At 35.5% G+C, this 18,317-nt stretch overlaps 1 protein-coding gene across 1 annotated transcript; it reads left to right on the forward strand.

Moving 5' to 3' along the window:
- The first annotated feature begins 792 nt into the window (after nucleotides 1-792).
- Prl2b1 (prolactin family 2, subfamily B, member 1) lies at nucleotides 793-7,813 on the forward strand. The gene is made up of 5 exons (NM_138861.2): nucleotides 793-861; nucleotides 3,023-3,204; nucleotides 4,962-5,069; nucleotides 6,069-6,248; nucleotides 7,514-7,813. Exons 1-5 carry the CDS (start codon nucleotides 831-833, stop codon nucleotides 7,697-7,699), a joined length of 687 nt encoding a protein of 228 aa, NP_620216.2. The 5' UTR covers nucleotides 793-830; the 3' UTR covers nucleotides 7,700-7,813.
- Nucleotides 7,814-18,317: the final 10,504 nt, after the last annotated feature.

The raw sequence follows: 18,317 nt of genomic DNA on the forward strand, positions 1-18,317 counted from the left end.
GAACATGATTGTTGGGGGGAGGGCGGTAATGGGGGCAGGATGGGGAGGGGAACACCCATATAGAAGGGGAAGGGGAGGGGTTGCTGGGATGTTGGCCTCAAAACCGGGAAAAGGAATAACAATTGAAATGTAAATAAGAAATACTCAAGTTAATAAAGATGGAGGAAAAAAGGCCATCTAAACACATTGAATCCATATTTGGTTATATTATCCAGGTTAAAAATCTTTATCTCTGGATTCAATAGTATGCAAATAGAATAGATTATGCAGTTATTCGGCTCAATAAATATGATGATTTTCTAATTGCCTTAATGTGTTTACCTGTTACTTCTTCTACGTGTCTATAAGTAAAACTCTTTACAGTATTCCATGAATGCTGTTAAAGACTTATAAAGATAGAACTGATTAGAATAAACAACTACTGCTATGCTCTTATAACTCAGGAAGGTGACAGGAATATATGAGAACCTAAAGAAAATACAGAAAGTCTGGGCCATTGCTATTTCCATTTGAATATAAAATTCCCATCAGTATTTCTGAATGAATGGTGACCGAGACTGTGTAAAATATATCTTGGACACAAGTAACAGCATGGGAACAAGATAACCACTGAAGATATTTTTATGTTTGTGGTCACAGATACAAGGCTGCACTCCTTGACCCTAATAGGGAGGTCATAAGATCATCAAGTGTAGTTAAAGTGTTACTTCCTTCTGCCCTCAAGCAGGATCTGCTCTACTATATAGGAGGTAGAAAATTAAGAGAAGGAAGGACTTCAGGGATGCAGATTTTCTGATTCAGCAGACAAACTAGGGTGTGACTTCTCAGGGATGCTACTGTCTTTGCCTCAAATATTTTCCTGTAAGTAACTCTTCATTTAAGTTCCTCTACAGATGTTTAAATATTATGTTACAGGGAAGTTTACTTTTTGCTGTTATTGTTGCCTTAACTGGGATAATTAGAAATTTGTTCTTACCTAAGCAGGAAAAAGCAAAGCCACATAGATTTTGATATACTTTTTACACATTACTCTAAAAAAACCTAAACTCTGGGAATAGTGGTTTCCAAATGTCAGTCATAGTCATCTTAGCATAGAGGCATGTCGTTATGTCCGGAGATATTTTATATTGTCTTAACTGATGTGGCATAAAAAACAGTGGTGGGGGTAGGGGAACTTTAGCTGGGTCAGAGATTTGTCTTAATACTACATGACCAAGTTATATCCAAAACATATGATTTATCTAAAAAAAGTGAAAATTGGAGATACGGAGACATTGAGATGAAAGGGGATCTGTGTATCCTTGGTCAAATTAGGAACAGCGTAGAGAAGGAAGGACGGAGCATTTTCCCATTCTGAGGGATTGTCTATGAATTCCTGTACATGGATGAATGTAACCAAACTGTCACTCTGGAGAGAAATGTATACAAGCATTGCAAAAATGGGTAATATAGAACTTTAACAAGAACGTTCAAGTGAAATAAAGGTGTGAAACTTCTCACTACTGCTAACTTGCTTCTGTTTTCTTAGTAATATTTCAAGAAAAATGAATTAGTAACAACAATAAATTTGATTTTATGAAGAAGAAAACCAAAATGATGAATCTCCTTACTTTCCTCTAGGACTATGAAAACCCTTCAGATGATTAGTGAGTGGAGTGTACATATACATACTTTAATATTTAGGCATATCACACATATAGTAAATTTAAGAATGTAAGAGTCTTTTCAAAGATATATTAGTAATATGAATTATTTGAGAATATTTTTATTTTCAAATATAATTGGTGATTATTTACATTTTACAGTTTTTTGGCATATTTAGATATTTTAAGTAATTGGATGTAGGTGTTTGCCATGCATTCCTCCTACAATTTTCCAAGTTTGTGTTGGACACTACCACTAATACTAACAAAAGTTCCACTGAAATATATATTCTTGAAAGTCACATTTTCATACTGTTTTATGGCAGACTTGTGTCCATAAAGTTAAGTAGCTTTTTAATTTGATGAATACATTTTATGTCATCCTGTATAAACTATTGATATGTTACAGTTCTGTTGTGTTTTACTTCATGTATCATACACATAAAAAGAAACTTGATGCAGCTAGCATTTATCACTGCAAAATCCTTTAAAGGCATATGCTATATAGAACAGAGGAAGTAGCTAAATTCAAATTACTGGAGCCAGTGACAGGTCACCATGGACAATGTTTGGGTCTTTACATTGATTTACAACTCTTGGTTACACAGATCATCAGATAGATAAAAGGTAAAGTTCTCAGTGTGGGTGTCTTGCCTTCCAAAAGTACTAATAATTGTGCTATGAATAATCACACAAGCTGCATGTATAGTTTATGTGTTCTCTTTATGTTTTCATTATAACTATGTTGCCAAGTCAATTTGCAGGCTTATTGAAGGCATCAAAATGAGAAAAAAGTAGGAAACATTTTGTAAAGAAATTCATGTTCAAAATAAAAAAAAGACACAGTATTTTGAGGCTGCCTTTATAATTCCAGGCTGTGGCATCATGTTTATGATAATGTTCTCTTCATCCTCAATATTCATAAACTGACAAATAATATACTTTCACAAATAATGAAAATAAATCAAACATGTACATAATGCTTTTGTCAGATTAAAGACAAATATGCTACCATTAGACAGAGTTATAAGCTACAAATTTTTGACTTAGTCCTGAAAACCAAGAGAAATCTACAAGATGTTAAGTTATCTGAAGAATCTGATTTGATCATGTGACTCAACTTATATTAAGCTGCAAATGTTAGTAATAAAGGGAAACATGTCTGGAGATAACAATACAATTTCATGATCTTAATCATATTTAAAAATATAATTCTGTGCAAACACATTTACTTATCTAAACATGCACAGTGGATGATGCTCATTTCTCAACACGTCTCAAACTAGCAAATTCTGTAAAAGAGGTCATTGTGACAAAAATCAGAGTGACTGTTGATAACCTCAGAGAAGGAGATCTGAGTGGCTTCTCTTCTGTTTCAGCAAGGGCATCATCGCTCCTGTTCCTGGTGCCCTACTTGCTCTTTTGGGAGAATGTAGCATCTATATCCACCTGTGCAGAGAGGGATGCCACCATTCAGCATTCCTTAGAGAAACTTCTTACATTGACAACCTTTATGTCTCATGTCATGAGTATTGAAACTGCAAAACTCTTCACTGAATTTGTAAGTACCCCTCTGATTCATGACTTCTTTCTAAAATGGCCCTTCATGGTACTCATTGGAATGTAGTATAGCCCAATTAGAGAAATATCATAGCCCAAATATAAAAAAATACAGCATCATTAGGAGGAGAAATCAGCAGTCATTGAACTCTTTAACAGAAGAAAAGGACATTCTCAAGAAATGTCAATTATTTCCTAAAATCATATAAGTTTTGAACTTTATTTTATTTAAGCTATGAAATTATGGCAAAGAACATGGTGTTATTATTTCTATTATATATCAGTGGGCATAGGAGAGTGGGATTTGAATCTGCGTAACACAACATACACTCCTTTGACACTGTTGTTTCTCCCATTCCCATTTCTTAATAGGCTGCTTTGAATATTTGAAACCACCCTAAATATCCTTTCAAACTATCAAAAGTTTCACCAATAGCAGGTTAAGATAATGATTTAAAAATTAAATCCATTGTCATAAATTAATAAACACATTGATAAATGAAATTTCTAGTTTTAAAATAGCTTTTTGTATATTCCAATAATATAATTCTAACATTTGTATGACTTGAAAAAATTACTGTAATAGGACTCCAAATTCATTGTGACCAAGGCTGGAGAGATGGCTCAATAGTTATGAACACTGACTGCTCTTCCCGATGTCCTGATTTCAAATTTCAGCAACTGCATGATGGCTCACTACCATCTGTAATGAGATCTGATATGTGTTTTAAGACTGTTGCTGTGCACTTATATATAATAAATAAATGAATCTTTTGAAAAAGGTTTTAAAATGTAGGAAAAAAGTTGTTTCCTTAATGTATTACTTTCAATTTCATCAATAACAAGATTAATATGGGATTTTAAAATATGAATACTGCATCTATGAGAGTAACACCATTTTGTCTCTCCACTAGCTCTTCCATTTTCTTTCCATGCCAAATTCATGGTCTTCATGGTCATTGTTTGCTTTTATTGCTGATATGTGTGTGTGTGTGTGTGTGTGTATGTGTGTGTGTGTGTGTGTGCGTGTGTGTGTGCACTCATTTTATCTGTGTTTACCTGTGCATTTGTCCATGGCTGGCTATATAGGGTTATATAATCTATGTGAGCTATCCTTGAAAGCAATTGATTAGGTTTTTCAGCAGCCATGTAATCCCTGTAGCTCTTCATCTAAGGATAAGACTATATGGAAGTTCTCCTATCTACATTGTAAGGTTAATAGCAATTATCATTGTAATGTTTTATTCACTCAATTATACTGTTTAGAATTCATGGGTTCATGATGTTTACATGTCATTTCTAGGGGAAGGAATCTATCACCGTATTTCCTGAGACTGCAGCATTTTACAAGATTCCTAAAGCTTTCCCCTTTTATAGTCCTAGGTTTACAAGTTGCATAAGATACACAGTTGGGGTTGGGAAGCTCTGAGCCATCCATTCTCTGCATTTTGGCCATTTTTACATCTCTATAATGATTTCCATATGTTTCTAAAAGAGCTTCCTCTGGTGAGTGTTGAGAGTTACCCTTATCTGTGAGTATAAGGATAATTATTTATGGAATAGTTACAGAATATGTTGGATTAAGCACTGACAGTAATGGGTTCCATGATCTCTCCATCTATGGATAGTAGACAAGGTTTGCATTACCCTGTTTGGTTCCCTTCTGTTGAATTAAATTATCAAGTGCATCAAAATTCTGGTCATGGCACATCATATAATTTCCAGTCTCTAACTTATTTAGTATTTCCTCATTTCCAGAATAATCAGTATGCCCAGGGTAAGAGATACAATGACAGGATCCCTGGAACGTGTCACACTGCTTTTTTTGATACTCCAGTAAACAAGGAGCAATCTCTAGGAAGTGATGTAAGTGTTTACTCATTATACTTTACCAGAATGTGTGAAGCAATAAAACATTTCTACATATAATGAAGGTGGTCAAAGTCACCACCATGGGCAATAAGGAATATTGCATGGTTAATACAAGTGGAATCTACCAAGTCATGTTTTACATGACCCATAATGTACATGAAAAGCTTTTTTTTCTAGTGTTAATCCCTGATATTTTATAGGAACGTTTCAATTGGTATTAACATTCATAATTGAATATTCATTTATGTAAGGTAAGCAATGCACATATAAATGTATTTATCATGGTTACTGATGTACCCCAGGTTGGCAACATAGTAAATACTAACCTATTCATTCATGACTTTCAGGTAGTTTATGGTCCTACCCCTGTTCCTTTTACTAATTGTTTATTCCTGATTGTCCCTTTATACTTTGCAAATGAAAGTCACCTGAGAAAACAATCCAATGAACATTGTACTGTTTTCCTAAGATACAATCATACTATCCGTATGATGAAAAATGTACATATAATGTCAGCTTAAATGTGTAATTGCTATCATCTATCATATATGATTCCTTGCCATAACTCATTTTAGGATTGAATTGGAAATTATCATATAACCCTATACATTCACATAGTACTATTCATTTTATATACATTGTTTAATGCCACATGCACACTGTGGGTCTTTGTAACTGAAATAATAGTGATATAAATAAAGTAAAATAATGGAAGCATGATCAATGAGAGTTTTAACAAGAAATATCATTTATTGAAAGAGATTACTTCACTATAAGCTCCATAGAATAATATACTATCAGTTCTGAGTTAAATTTTCAGCAAAATTTCATAACATGATGTCAGTGGTTATCATCTTTATTGATACCACTTGTACCATCTATAAAAATAATACGAGTAGCTACAGAGATTTTATTGTCTTGAGCAAAAACTCCTTGTATATAATCCTATTGCATACATTTATTCTAATATGTTTGTAAATTATCATTACTTAGCCGAAAACACTACTGAAATTGGTACGCAGTTTATTGAATTCCTGGACCAATGCTCTAAATCATCTTGTGAATGAAATATCTGCAATGCAAGGAGACCCTTCTTTTCTTTTCTCCAAAGCCAGAGAGATTCAGGCAAAATTTGATGAACTCACGACGGGTGTTAAAACAATTCTCAGCATGGTAAGCAGTCTTCTGACAGTTCTTAGCCCTTTTCAAGCTTACATGGGGTGCAATGACATATATATTTAAATGTTTGATTTAAAAAACAATGATTTAAAAATGCTGATCATACAGACCATGACAGAAAACCACAACTAGTCACAATGTGCCATTGTGAAGGGCAGTACAAGTGGATACACCTACAAACTATTCCCACATCTAAGCCTCAATGAGCACTGCAGAAGAGAGAGAGGAACAATTTTAGAATCAAAGAAAGAGGGAGTCATTTCTAAGAACATGCCTCTTAGGAATGTCAGAGGGGTCACACATAGAGTTTCACCAACATGACTTCCTAAAATATGAGATGAACAAAGCCAGATCCATTAGACTTGCCAAATTGGAAAGTACATGGTAGTGGGGAGGTTCATGAGGAACTACACAAAGTTCTATATAAAGGACTAAAGGCAACATAAGAATGTTGAGAGTAGGAGAAATTGGCTTTCCCATGGAAACACCATCAATTGGTTTCAAAATCCAAATGGCCAGCCCTGAAAACCTACATACAAGTAACGTTATACATACTGATGAGGTTATACTTAGGAATACATGTGTAGATACATATTAATAATTGTGAATAATGTTAACTATAAAAGAAGTCATGCATTTAAAATAGGAAGTGGGTATATTGGGGACAGGATGAAAGAGGGAAAGGGAAGGGATAACTGATATAATTATATTATGACAAAATAAATGAAAAACTGAAAAAGCAGATACATAGTTACCTCAGCAGATCTTAGCTCATTCAGCCAATGACTATTTCTCTTAATTCGCCCATAGCAATCCTTGTTTGCTCTAGGATTTTTTTTTGTATACTCACTATTTTTGAACTGATTTGGTTGAAAATAAGAAGAAATTTTGATTTACTTTCAATTTTTATGAAGTACAAAGTTCAAGACATAGTCTATGCTGATGACAGACAAAATTTGTTCAATAATAAAAATAAAAGCATTACCTTCCTTTTCCCATTGTCACATCCATATTTAAAAAGTAGTCACTTGCTGCCTAGCTTTATATCAACTCCTGCAAGAACTATTCTGTTAGAGATTTCACATGTGCAAGAAAATGTAATCATTAGGTGTATTCTGAAGTATATTTATAAAAATCAATGTTTATTTTATAAGGCTGATATTATAAATATTTTTTAAAACTCTGTTTAATATTTATAAAAATAAGCATTTAAACTATAATTATACTTGTCTGACTATTGTTTTGCTGATCATGTTCAGATTGGAGAGAGAGATAATGACACCCACCTTGCTTGGTCCGGGCTGTCATCCTTGCAGTCAAGCAATGAAGATGTTCGCTGCTTTTCTTTTTATACCCTGATTCGCTGCCTGCTCCGAGACTCTCGAAAAGTAAATACTTATCTTGAGGTTATCAAGTACCAAATATTCAATCAAAACAACTGCTAATAGTAAAGCAATATAATCTGTCTTTGAGATATCCCTTTATAAAACATTACTGCAAAGCTCCCTTTCGATTTCTGTTAACTTCTTTAAAAATAAAAGCTTCTTGGAATTGCTAAAGTCTTAGTCAATTGCTTCAAATTCCTGTTCATTCAAAATATATCCATATCATTGACATTTTCCAGTCAAAACATTTTATAAAATGTCAGAAGATAAACACCTAACATACGCGCGCGCGTGCGCACACACACACACACACACACACACACACACACACACATAATTGCTAGAAACAAAAGTAATTAGTTATACAGTATATAAATTCAGTCAAAAAGTCACTATTTTGAAAACCAGCCAATCTTTGTCAGAATGTTTGCAGGGCACTAACTGAAAAATACAGGTAGTATGCAATTACACTATACATAGCTATTTCAAAAATTTTCAATGATCTGAAGTGTGTTAGAACTCATATGCGACACAATTCTGGTATTCCCTTCAAGGGTTTTCAACCATGCTCCTCAGAATTTTTGCTTCCTTAGCATCATCTTAGACAAATTCTAGAAGTACCCTTGATTCTGAGTAAAACAAGTCTTTTCCAGGCTTATAACTTCAGTTCTTACGGACATTGTTTAGGACTTTGCTTTCATGTTCCAGTGGTTGAAATAAGCTACCAGGGAAGACAGAGATGAACGAAACCAAAAGTTTTTCTTCTCCATTCTTTTGAATTTATATTCCTTTGCATTTTTTCAGACTTAGTATTTAGAATACAGAAAAATTACACCAATTACACCATTATTGACTTATGGCATAACAGCAAAGACATTTGGCAAGTCTCAAATGCATCTGGAAAGGCAAAAAACCCAGAATAGCAAAAACAATTCATAAAAATAAAAACAGCTGGGGAATCACCATCCCTGACCTCAAAGTATACTACAGAGTAATAGTGAATAAAAAGTGACATGGCATTGATACAGAGACAGACAGGTTGATCAATGAGATGCAACTGAGAATACCCATAAATAAAAATATACTCTTAAGGACACTTCATCAACACAGAAGCCCCAAAAAAAAAAACAATGAAAAGGAACCATCTTCGATAAAAGATGCTGGTCTAGCCGGCTGTCTGTATGCAGAAAAATGAAAATAGAGCCATATTTGTTACCATGCACAAAGCTCAAGTGCAAGTAGATCGAGGACCTCAACATAAAACCAGATACACTTAACCTAATAGAAGAGAAAGTGGAAAAGAACCTTGAACTCATTGGAAAAGAGGGAAATTTCCTAAACCAAACTCCAGTGACTCATTCCCTAAATTCAAGAATTAATAAATGAGACCTCATGAAACTGGAAAGCTTCTATAAGGCAAAGAACACTCTCAATAAGATAAATAATCATCCTATAGATTGAAAAAAGCTTCACTAACTCCACATCTGATAGTGGACTAATAGAGAAGCTAACCACCACCAAAAAAAAAAAAAAAAAACCAACAACAACCCTACCAAAAAAATTGGGTATAGAACTAAATTGAGTATTCACAATGGAGGACTCTTGAATGTGGAGAAGCACCTAAAGAAATGTTCAAAGTCCTTAGTGATCAGACAAATGCAAATCAAAACAACTGTGAGATTCCACCTTATACCAGTCTGAATGGCTAAAATCAAAACTTCAGGTGACAACACATGTTGGCAAGGATGTGGAGAAAGAGGAACACCCTTCCACTGCTGGTGGGATTAGAAATTGGAACAGGTACTTTGGAAATCAAATTGGAGGTTCCTCACAAAATTGGAAATAGACCTATTGAAAGACACAGCAATACCACTCTTGGGAATATTCCCAAAAGACATCCCGACATTTGCACGTGTTCCACGATGTCCATAGCTGCCTTATTTGTGAAAGGCAGAAGTTGAAAACAACGCAGATGTCCAGAAGAATGGATACAGAAAATGTGGTTGACATATACAATGGAATATTACTCAGCTATTAAGAACTAAGATATTCTTAGTTTTGCTGACAAATGGATGGAACTTGAAAATATCATCCTGAATGAGTGAACTCAGGCCCAAAAGGATATGCATGGTATTTCATCACTAATAAGTGTATATTAGTCAAAAACGTACAGAACACCCAAGATACAGTCCACAAAAGGTCAAAAAGGTCAACAAGCTGAAGGGCCAAAGTAGGATGCATCAGTCTCACTTGAGAGGGGAAAGAAAGCAACCAGAAGCTAGGAGGAAGGGAGGAACAGGGAAGGGAAAGGGAGTGGGGGTTGGGGTAGAGGGAAACATGATCTGGGATTGGATGGGGGTGGGGGGGCCTGAAGCCTTAGGGCAATCAGAAAGAATGGAAACAGGAGACCTCAGGAAGAAGGAGGTCAGAAGGACCCTTTAGAATGTACCAGAGACCCAGAAAGTGAGAGACTCTCAGGACTCAAGGAGGGGGGGCAGTGTAGACCCTAGATGCCCTACAGTGGGAAGAGGAAGTTGTTGAGCCCACTTCCAGAAGAAAGAAAAGGCATTGAGTGAGGAATGGGATTGCTGTCTCACAGTCAAAACTCTGACCCATATTTCTTCCTGTCTGAAAGAACTGCAGAGATGGAAATGGAGAAGGTCCTGAGGAAAAAAAGTTCCAGTGACAGGCACAAAGTGGGATACAGCTCAAGGGGAAGCCCCACACCCTAACACCATTACTGAGGTTATGTGGTGCTCACAAAAAGGGACCTATCATGACTGCCCTCCAAAAGACTCAATAAGCAGCTGAAAGAGTCAGATGCAGATAGATCCCAACCAATGAACAGAAGTTGCGGACCCCTCTGTTGAATTAGGGAAAAGCTGGAGGAAGCCGAGTAAGAGGGTAACCCTGTAGGAGGACCAGCAGTCTCAATTAACTTGGACCTCAGAGATCTCTCAGACACTGGATCACCAGGCAACATACATTAGATGAGATGAGGCCCCCAACACATATACAGCAGAGGACTCCCAGGTCTGGGTTCAATCAGAGAAGATACACCTAACCCTCGTGAGACTGGAGACCTGGAAGTTTAGAGGTCTGATGGGCTGAGTGGTGGGGGCATCCTTGTGGAGACAGGGGCTGGGGCAATAGGTATGGGATGTGGAATAGTTCAAGGGTGGATGGGGAGGGAAATGAAAACTAGAATGTAAAAGTAAATAAAGACTTTTAAAAAGACTCAAAATATATTGCTTGGAACTAGTAAACACCTCTCTTGTGGGTTCACTAGTGGTTTCCTAAAACACACTAGCACAACTCAGGATTCAGGGTCTTTATCAGTAGAATAGCTGAGTCAGTATGGTAGACACTTAAGTCTCTGTTCTTTCATATTTGCTCTGTGAGAAAATTACCTGTATTTGTACTTCATTATTTGATATATTTTTGAACATTTTAGTAGCCAATTTATTGTCTTGACCATGAGATGTGATGGTCTGAAAAAATAATTTTAGATAAATGAGAAACATCAAATATATAATAACCTATAATCTATTCTATAATGCACACACATCACAAATACTCAACAAAGGAAGTTTCAATTTTAATGAATATATAGCACTAAGAGAAATCAGTAAGCAACCAATGCTATATTAATCACATATTTGACACCAATTATTATATATGCCATATACTTTCTACATGATGATAAAGGGGAAATACATGGCAGGATAATCATATTATAGAGCATGATGAGCATAAGTTTTGAGAGATTGTATTTCTTCCAGGAGACAATAAAAGATAGCCCAATCTAGATCCCAAATCTATGTTTCTAAATTCAGAAATAAAGACCAGCATGGTAGTATAACTTATTAGGTGGTGAGATTATGGACCAGTAAAAAAAGAATAATGCACAAATGCACCTCCCTATCATTAAGCCACTTTAAAATAAAATAAACGTAGATAGTTTAAAGAGAAAATAAGTGAAAGATATTGGAAGGCCAGGGTATTAGTGAGCACCTAGTTTCTGAAGGGATAAACCCTAAAGACATCAATTTAAGGTTAGATCAAAAGACAAATAAATCAAAGAGTAGGCAGTAAGGTTTTCTACAAAACAACTCAGTAGATCTGCTCTTAATGATTGTCCAAAGTGGCAGTTTATAAAAAAAGTCTCTGAACACAGACAGTGTCAGTATACTGCTGAATTCTCTTACACTTCTGGAGTTTACCTAATATTTAAGTAGAACTAACACTAATGATTCCCTAATTCTTCCATAAAATACAAAGATTGGCTTCACTATAAAAGTCATTCTATCAAGCCTTCATTATCCGGAATAGAAACAGAAAAAAAACAGAAAAGCATATACCCAGAAAATTGGAGTATTTCTGGATAAAATTAAATATCACAATAAAAAGATTATTGGCCATGACCAAATGATTGTCTTTGTAAGTGTGCAGTGACTGTGCAACAGAGAAGAACAAATAATAATAACAGTTAGCAAATGGATACAAAGACACAAATCACAGGAGCATCTCACAGGACCATCAGACTTTAGGCAATGTTCAGCGTCTTTTTATAATAAACACCCAAAAACCAAAGAATAGAAGGAAAATACTTCAAAGTATAAAGCAATACATGACAAATGTACAGACAACCTTAAAGTAAATAGGAGGAAAATGAAAACAGTTTTTCTAAAATGAAGGAAAAGATAAGAACACTTATTTTCTCACTTGTATTCAAGAAGAACTCAAACTTTCTTGTGCAAGTATTATGGGGAAGCTTGAAATGCACACACACGGCTTTTATATATGTATATGTGTGTTCATGTGTATGTATAAACAAACAAACAAAAGTTTATACAGTAGTAGGGTTCCATACAACTTCTCTGTATTGTCTTTAATGTCATTTGTCCCTCAACACACATCATACTATCCACTGTTCTTCTGTCATCACCCCAATTTAACTTTTCCTGTTCCATTATTCCACTTTACATTCTTATACTACTACATTGTATTTTACTTTCTGCAAAACCCTCCCTATCCTTTGCCCCTTATTAATTCTTGACCTCTGTGGCTATTAAAAACATCGTTATTTTTCTTATGACTATAATTTTAAAGAAAACGGTATGACATTCACATATTATTGATTTGGTCTATCATGTAAACTTGGCCATCAGGATCTCTAATAATTCCTTATATGTTAAGATTGTATATTCTAATCATAGGAAAAATGTCACTGATATTTTGGAACAAATTATTTGAATCTATAGATTTTTGGTAATATATCAATGCTCACAATAATAATGTCATTTACTCAGCTTAGAAATTCTGTATACTGTAGAGGGCCTCCTTCAACATATTCCTTCATGATTTTAAAAATTCCAATATAGAAACCTTTGACCTCTTAAGTTATGCCTAAGTATGTTATTTTATTTTATTTGGAAGAAATTGGGAGTAATTTTTTTTACAAATTTTCTGGTGAAAGCAATTTTTTCTTATGTAGAGAACAAAGACTTTTTTCTTTAAATATTTTTATTTTTCTCAAACTGTTTATAGATAAACTGGTGTTCTGGTGTCACCCTTTGGGTTCTTAAATTATAGAATGATGTAAACTACAATATGAATACGAGAATACTACCTTTATTGTATAAGTAAGAGAATGGACTGTCTTGATATTTAAAACAATATTGTTTCCCAACAAGTACAAAGATGGCTTTAAATATACCATAGTTGGCCTTCATTTTTTGTGCTTATTACAGTTTTATAGGGTATTTATCATGAATGGATTGTGATATATGTAAAAGGCCTTCTGACCTTGATTGAGATAATACTGAGATTTGTGTCCTTTGGTTACTATCTGCTATCATTCCTTATTGATTTGGGTCTTGTGAGTGGTCTTTATATCCTTTACATGAAAATACCTTCAACATGGCCAACAACCATCTTGCCATATATTAAATTATGCTTAAATGTATTGTATTAAAAATATGTGCCTCTGTGATCATCAGGAAAATTGGTTTATAATTTTATGAATTTATTATAGTTTTTATTTTTCTAAGATTATAATATAACTACATAAGCTCTTCCCTTCCCTTCAGCCCTATAGCGACTCACTTGTGTCATTGCTCTTTTTCAAGTTCAAGGCCCTCTTTTTCGTTTCCCTGTCTGTGTTTAGAATCATGGTTATGCTCCCTCTGTAAAAAAGTACTGGGTAACTGTGTTCTTTCTTTGTATGCTTTAAATAGTTTGAAGAACATTTGTGTTAGCCATTCCTTTTGGGTTTGGTACAATTCAGCAGTGTACTTGTAATTTTCTTTGTAGGGAAGTTTCTATCATTACAGTTGCTTTCAACAGTAATTATAAACAGATCTACTTTACTGTATTTCAATCTCAGTTATTTTCTGTTTTCTTTTACTCTATTATTGGATATTTTATGTATTTACATTTCAAATGTTATCCCCTTTCTCCCGTCTCCCATCCTCCCACACCCCTTCCACTGCTTCTATAAAGATGCTCCCACTTCTACCACCCACTCCCACCTCAATGCCCTGGCATTCTCCTACACTGGGGAAACATGCCTTCACAAGAACAAGGACTTCTCCTCCTATTGATGCCAAACAATGCCATCCTCTGCTACATATGCTGTTGGAATTATGGATCACTCCATGTGTACTCACTGGTTGGTGGTTTGGTCCCTGGGACCTCTGGTGGAGTCTGGTTGGTTGATATTATTGTTCTTCCTATGAGGTTGCAAACCCTTCAGCTCCTTCAGTCCTTTCTCTAACTCCTCCATTGCAGTCTGGGTACTCAGTCCAATGGTTAGCTGCAAGCATCCTCATCTGTATCAGTAGGGTTCTGTCCTATCAGGGGACACCCATATTTGGCTCCTGTCAGTAAGCACTTCTTGGAATCAGCAATAGTGACTAGGTTTGATGTCTACATATGGGATGAATCGCCAGGAAGGGCAGTGTCTGGATGACCTTTTATTCAGTCCCCACTCCACTCTTTGTCTCTGTTTTCTCCCATGAGTATTTTGTTCTCCATTCTAAGAAGGAATGAAGCATCCACATTTTGGTTTTCCTTCTTCTTAAGCTTCATGTGATCTGTGAATTTTTTCTGGGCTTTGGGGCTAATATTCACTTGTCAGTGAGTGCATACCACTTATGTTCTTTTGTGACAGGGTTATGCCACTCAGGATGATATTTTCTAGTTCCATCCATTTGCCTAAGAATTTTATGAAGTGATTGTTTTTAATAGCTTAATAGTACTCCTTTGTGTAAATGTAACACATTTTCCATATCTGTTTATCTGTTGAAGGACATCTGGGTATTTTTAGCTTCTGGCTATTATAAATAAGGCTGCTAAGAACATAGGGGAGTGTGTGTCCTTGTTATATTTTTGAGCATCTTTTGGGTGTATGTCCAGGAGTGGTATAGCTGAGTCCTCAAGTAGTATTATGTCCAATTTTCTGAGGACCCACAAGACTGATTTACAGAGTGGTTGTACCACCCTGTAATCCCACCACCAATGGAAGAGTGTTCCTATTTCTCCACATACTTGCCAGCATCTGCTGTCACATGAGTTTTTGATCTTAGCCATTCTGACTGGTATGAGGTGGAATCTCTGGGTTGTTTTGATTTGCATGTCTCTCATGAACAAGGATGTTGACATTTCTGTAAGTCCCTCTTGGTCATTATATATTCTTGAGAATATAGAATTCTTTGTTTAGTTCTGCACCCCAATTTTTAAATAGGCTTATTTGGTTCTCTGGAGTCTAACTTCTTAAGTTCCTTGCATATATTAGACATTATCCCCCTTTTGAATGTAGGATTGGTAAAGATCTTTTCCTAATCTGTTGGTAGTGATATTGTCCTATTGACAGTGTCCTTTGCATTACAGATGCTTTGCAATATGAACATCAATGGCTTATGATCTAAGATCAAGAATCTACAAATGGGACCACATAACATTGTTTCAATTTCTATGAAAGTGTAACGTACCTCATCTTCTCTTACATTATTATCCCTTCACACGTGTCCCTCCACTTACTCACTCCTGTATTCTTTGTTTCTTTGTTTGCTTTTCTTTCTTTCATTCTTCCATTCCTTCATACAGTACTTATATTCCCTTTGTCCTCCTGTTGGCTGCTTTCCTTGGTAGAGTCATGGACTGTTCATGTTTTAAGATACAAAGTTTGCTCTTTTCTAAAAGAAATCCATTTATGAAAATGGAGCACAGAATCAAATAAAATCAATTTCCAACTAAAAGTCATCAAAAAAGATAAGGAAGGACACTTCATATTCATCAAAGGAAAAATCCACCAAGATGAACTCTCAATCCTAAATATCTATGCCCCAAATACAAGGGCACCTACATACGTAAAAGAAACCTTACTAAAGCTCAAAGCAAACATTGCACCTCACACAATAATAGTGGGAGATTTCAACACACCACTCTCATCAATGGACAGATCATGGAAACAGAAATTAAACAGTGATGTCGACAGACTAAGAGAAGTCATGAGCCAAATGGACTTAACAGATATTTATAGAACATTCTATCTTAAAGCAAAAGGATATACCTTCTTCTCAGCTCCTCATGGTACTTTCTCCAAAATTGACCATATAATTGGTCAAAAAACGGGCCTCAACAGGTACAGAAAGATAGAAATAATCCCATGCGTGCTATCGGACCACCACGGCCTAAAACTGGTCTTCAATAACAATAAGGGAAGAATGCCCACATATACGTGGAAATTGAACAATGCTCTACTCAATGATAACCTGGTCAAGGAAGAAATAAAGAAAGAAATTAAAAACTTTTTAGAATTTAATGAAAATGAAGATACAACATACCCAAACTTATGGGACACAATGAAAGCTGTGCTAAGAGGAAAACTCATAGCGCTGAGTGCCTGCAGAAAGAAACAGGAAAGAGCATATGTCAGCAGCTTGACAGCACACCTAAAAGCTCTAGAACAAAAAGAAGCAAATACACCCAGGAGGAGTAGAAGGCAGGAAATAATCAAACTCAGAGCTGAAATCAACCAAGTAGAAACAAAAAGGACCATAGAAAGAATCAACAGAACCAAAAGTTGGTTCTTTGAGAAAATCAACAAGATAGATAAACCCTTAGCCAGACTAACGAGAGGACACAGAGAGTACATCCAAATTAACAAAATCAGAAATGAAAAGGGAGACATAACTACAGATTCAGAGGAAATTCAAAAAATCATCAGATCTTACTATAAAAACCTATATTCAACAAAACTTGAAAATCTCCAGGAAATGGACAATTTCCTAGACAGATACCAGGTATCGAAGTTAAATCAGGAACAGATAAACCAGTTAAACAACCCCATAACTCCTAAGGAAATAGAAGCAGTCATTAAAGGTCTCCCAACCAAAAAGAGCCCAGGTCCTGACGGGTTTAGTGCAGAATTCTATCAAACCTTCATAGAAGACCTCATACCAATATTATCCAAACTATTCCACAAAATTGAAACAGCTGGAGCACTACCAAATTCCTTCTACGAAGCCACAATTACTCTTATACCTAAACCACACAAAGACACAACAAAGAAAGAGAACTTCAGACCAATTTCCCTTATGAATATCGATGCAAAAATACTCAATAAATTTCTGGCAAACCGAATTCAAGAGCACATCAAAACAATCATCCACCATGATCAAGTAGGCTTCATCCCAGGCATGCAGGGAAGGTTTAATATACGGAAAACCATCAACGTGATCCATTATATAAACAAACTGAAAGAACAGAACCACATGATCATTTCATTAGATGCTGAGAAAGCATTTGACAAAATTCAACACCCCTTCATGATAAAAGTCCTGGAAAGAATAGGAATTCAAGGCCCATACCTAAACATAGTAAAAGCCATATACAGCAAACCAGTTGCTAACATTAAACTAAATGGAGAGAAACTTGAAGCAATCCCACTAAAATCAGGGACTAGACAAGGCTGCCCACTCTCTCCCTACTTATTCAATATAGTTCTTGAAGTTCTAGCCAGAGCAATCAGACAACAAAAGGAGATCAAGGGGATACAGATCGGAAAAGAAGAGGTCAAAATATCACTATTTGCAGATGACATGATAGTATATTTAAGTGATCCCAAAACTTCCACCAGAGAACTACTAAAGCTGATAAAAAACTTCAGCAAAGTGGCTGGGTATAAAATTAACTCAAATAAATCAGTTGCCTTCCTCTATACAAAAGAGAAACAAGCTGAGAAAGAAATTAGGGAAACGACACCCTTCATAATAGAACCAAATAATATAAAGTACCTCGGTGTGACTTTAACCAAGCAAGTAAAAGATCTGTACAATAAGAACTTCAAGACACTGAGGAAAGAAATTGAAGAAGACCTCAGAAGATGGAAAGATCTCCCATGCTCATGGATTGGCAGGATTAATGTAGTAAAAATGGCCATTTTACCAAAAGCAATCTACAGATTCAATGCAATCCCCATCAAAATACCAATCCAATTCTTCAAAGAGTTAGACAGAACAATTTGCAAATTCATCTGGAATAACAAAAAACCCAGGATAGCTAAAGCTATCCTCAACAATAAAAGGACTTCAGGGGGAATCACTATCCCTGAACTCAAGCAGTATTACAGAGCAATAGTGATAAAAACTGCATGGTATTGGTACAGAGACAG

Source organism: Rattus norvegicus, chromosome 17 (genome assembly GCF_021556685.1).
Source record: "Rattus norvegicus strain SHRSP/BbbUtx chromosome 17, alternate assembly SHRSP_T2T, whole genome shotgun sequence".
NCBI classification, from domain to species: domain Eukaryota; kingdom Metazoa; phylum Chordata; class Mammalia; order Rodentia; family Muridae; genus Rattus; species Rattus norvegicus.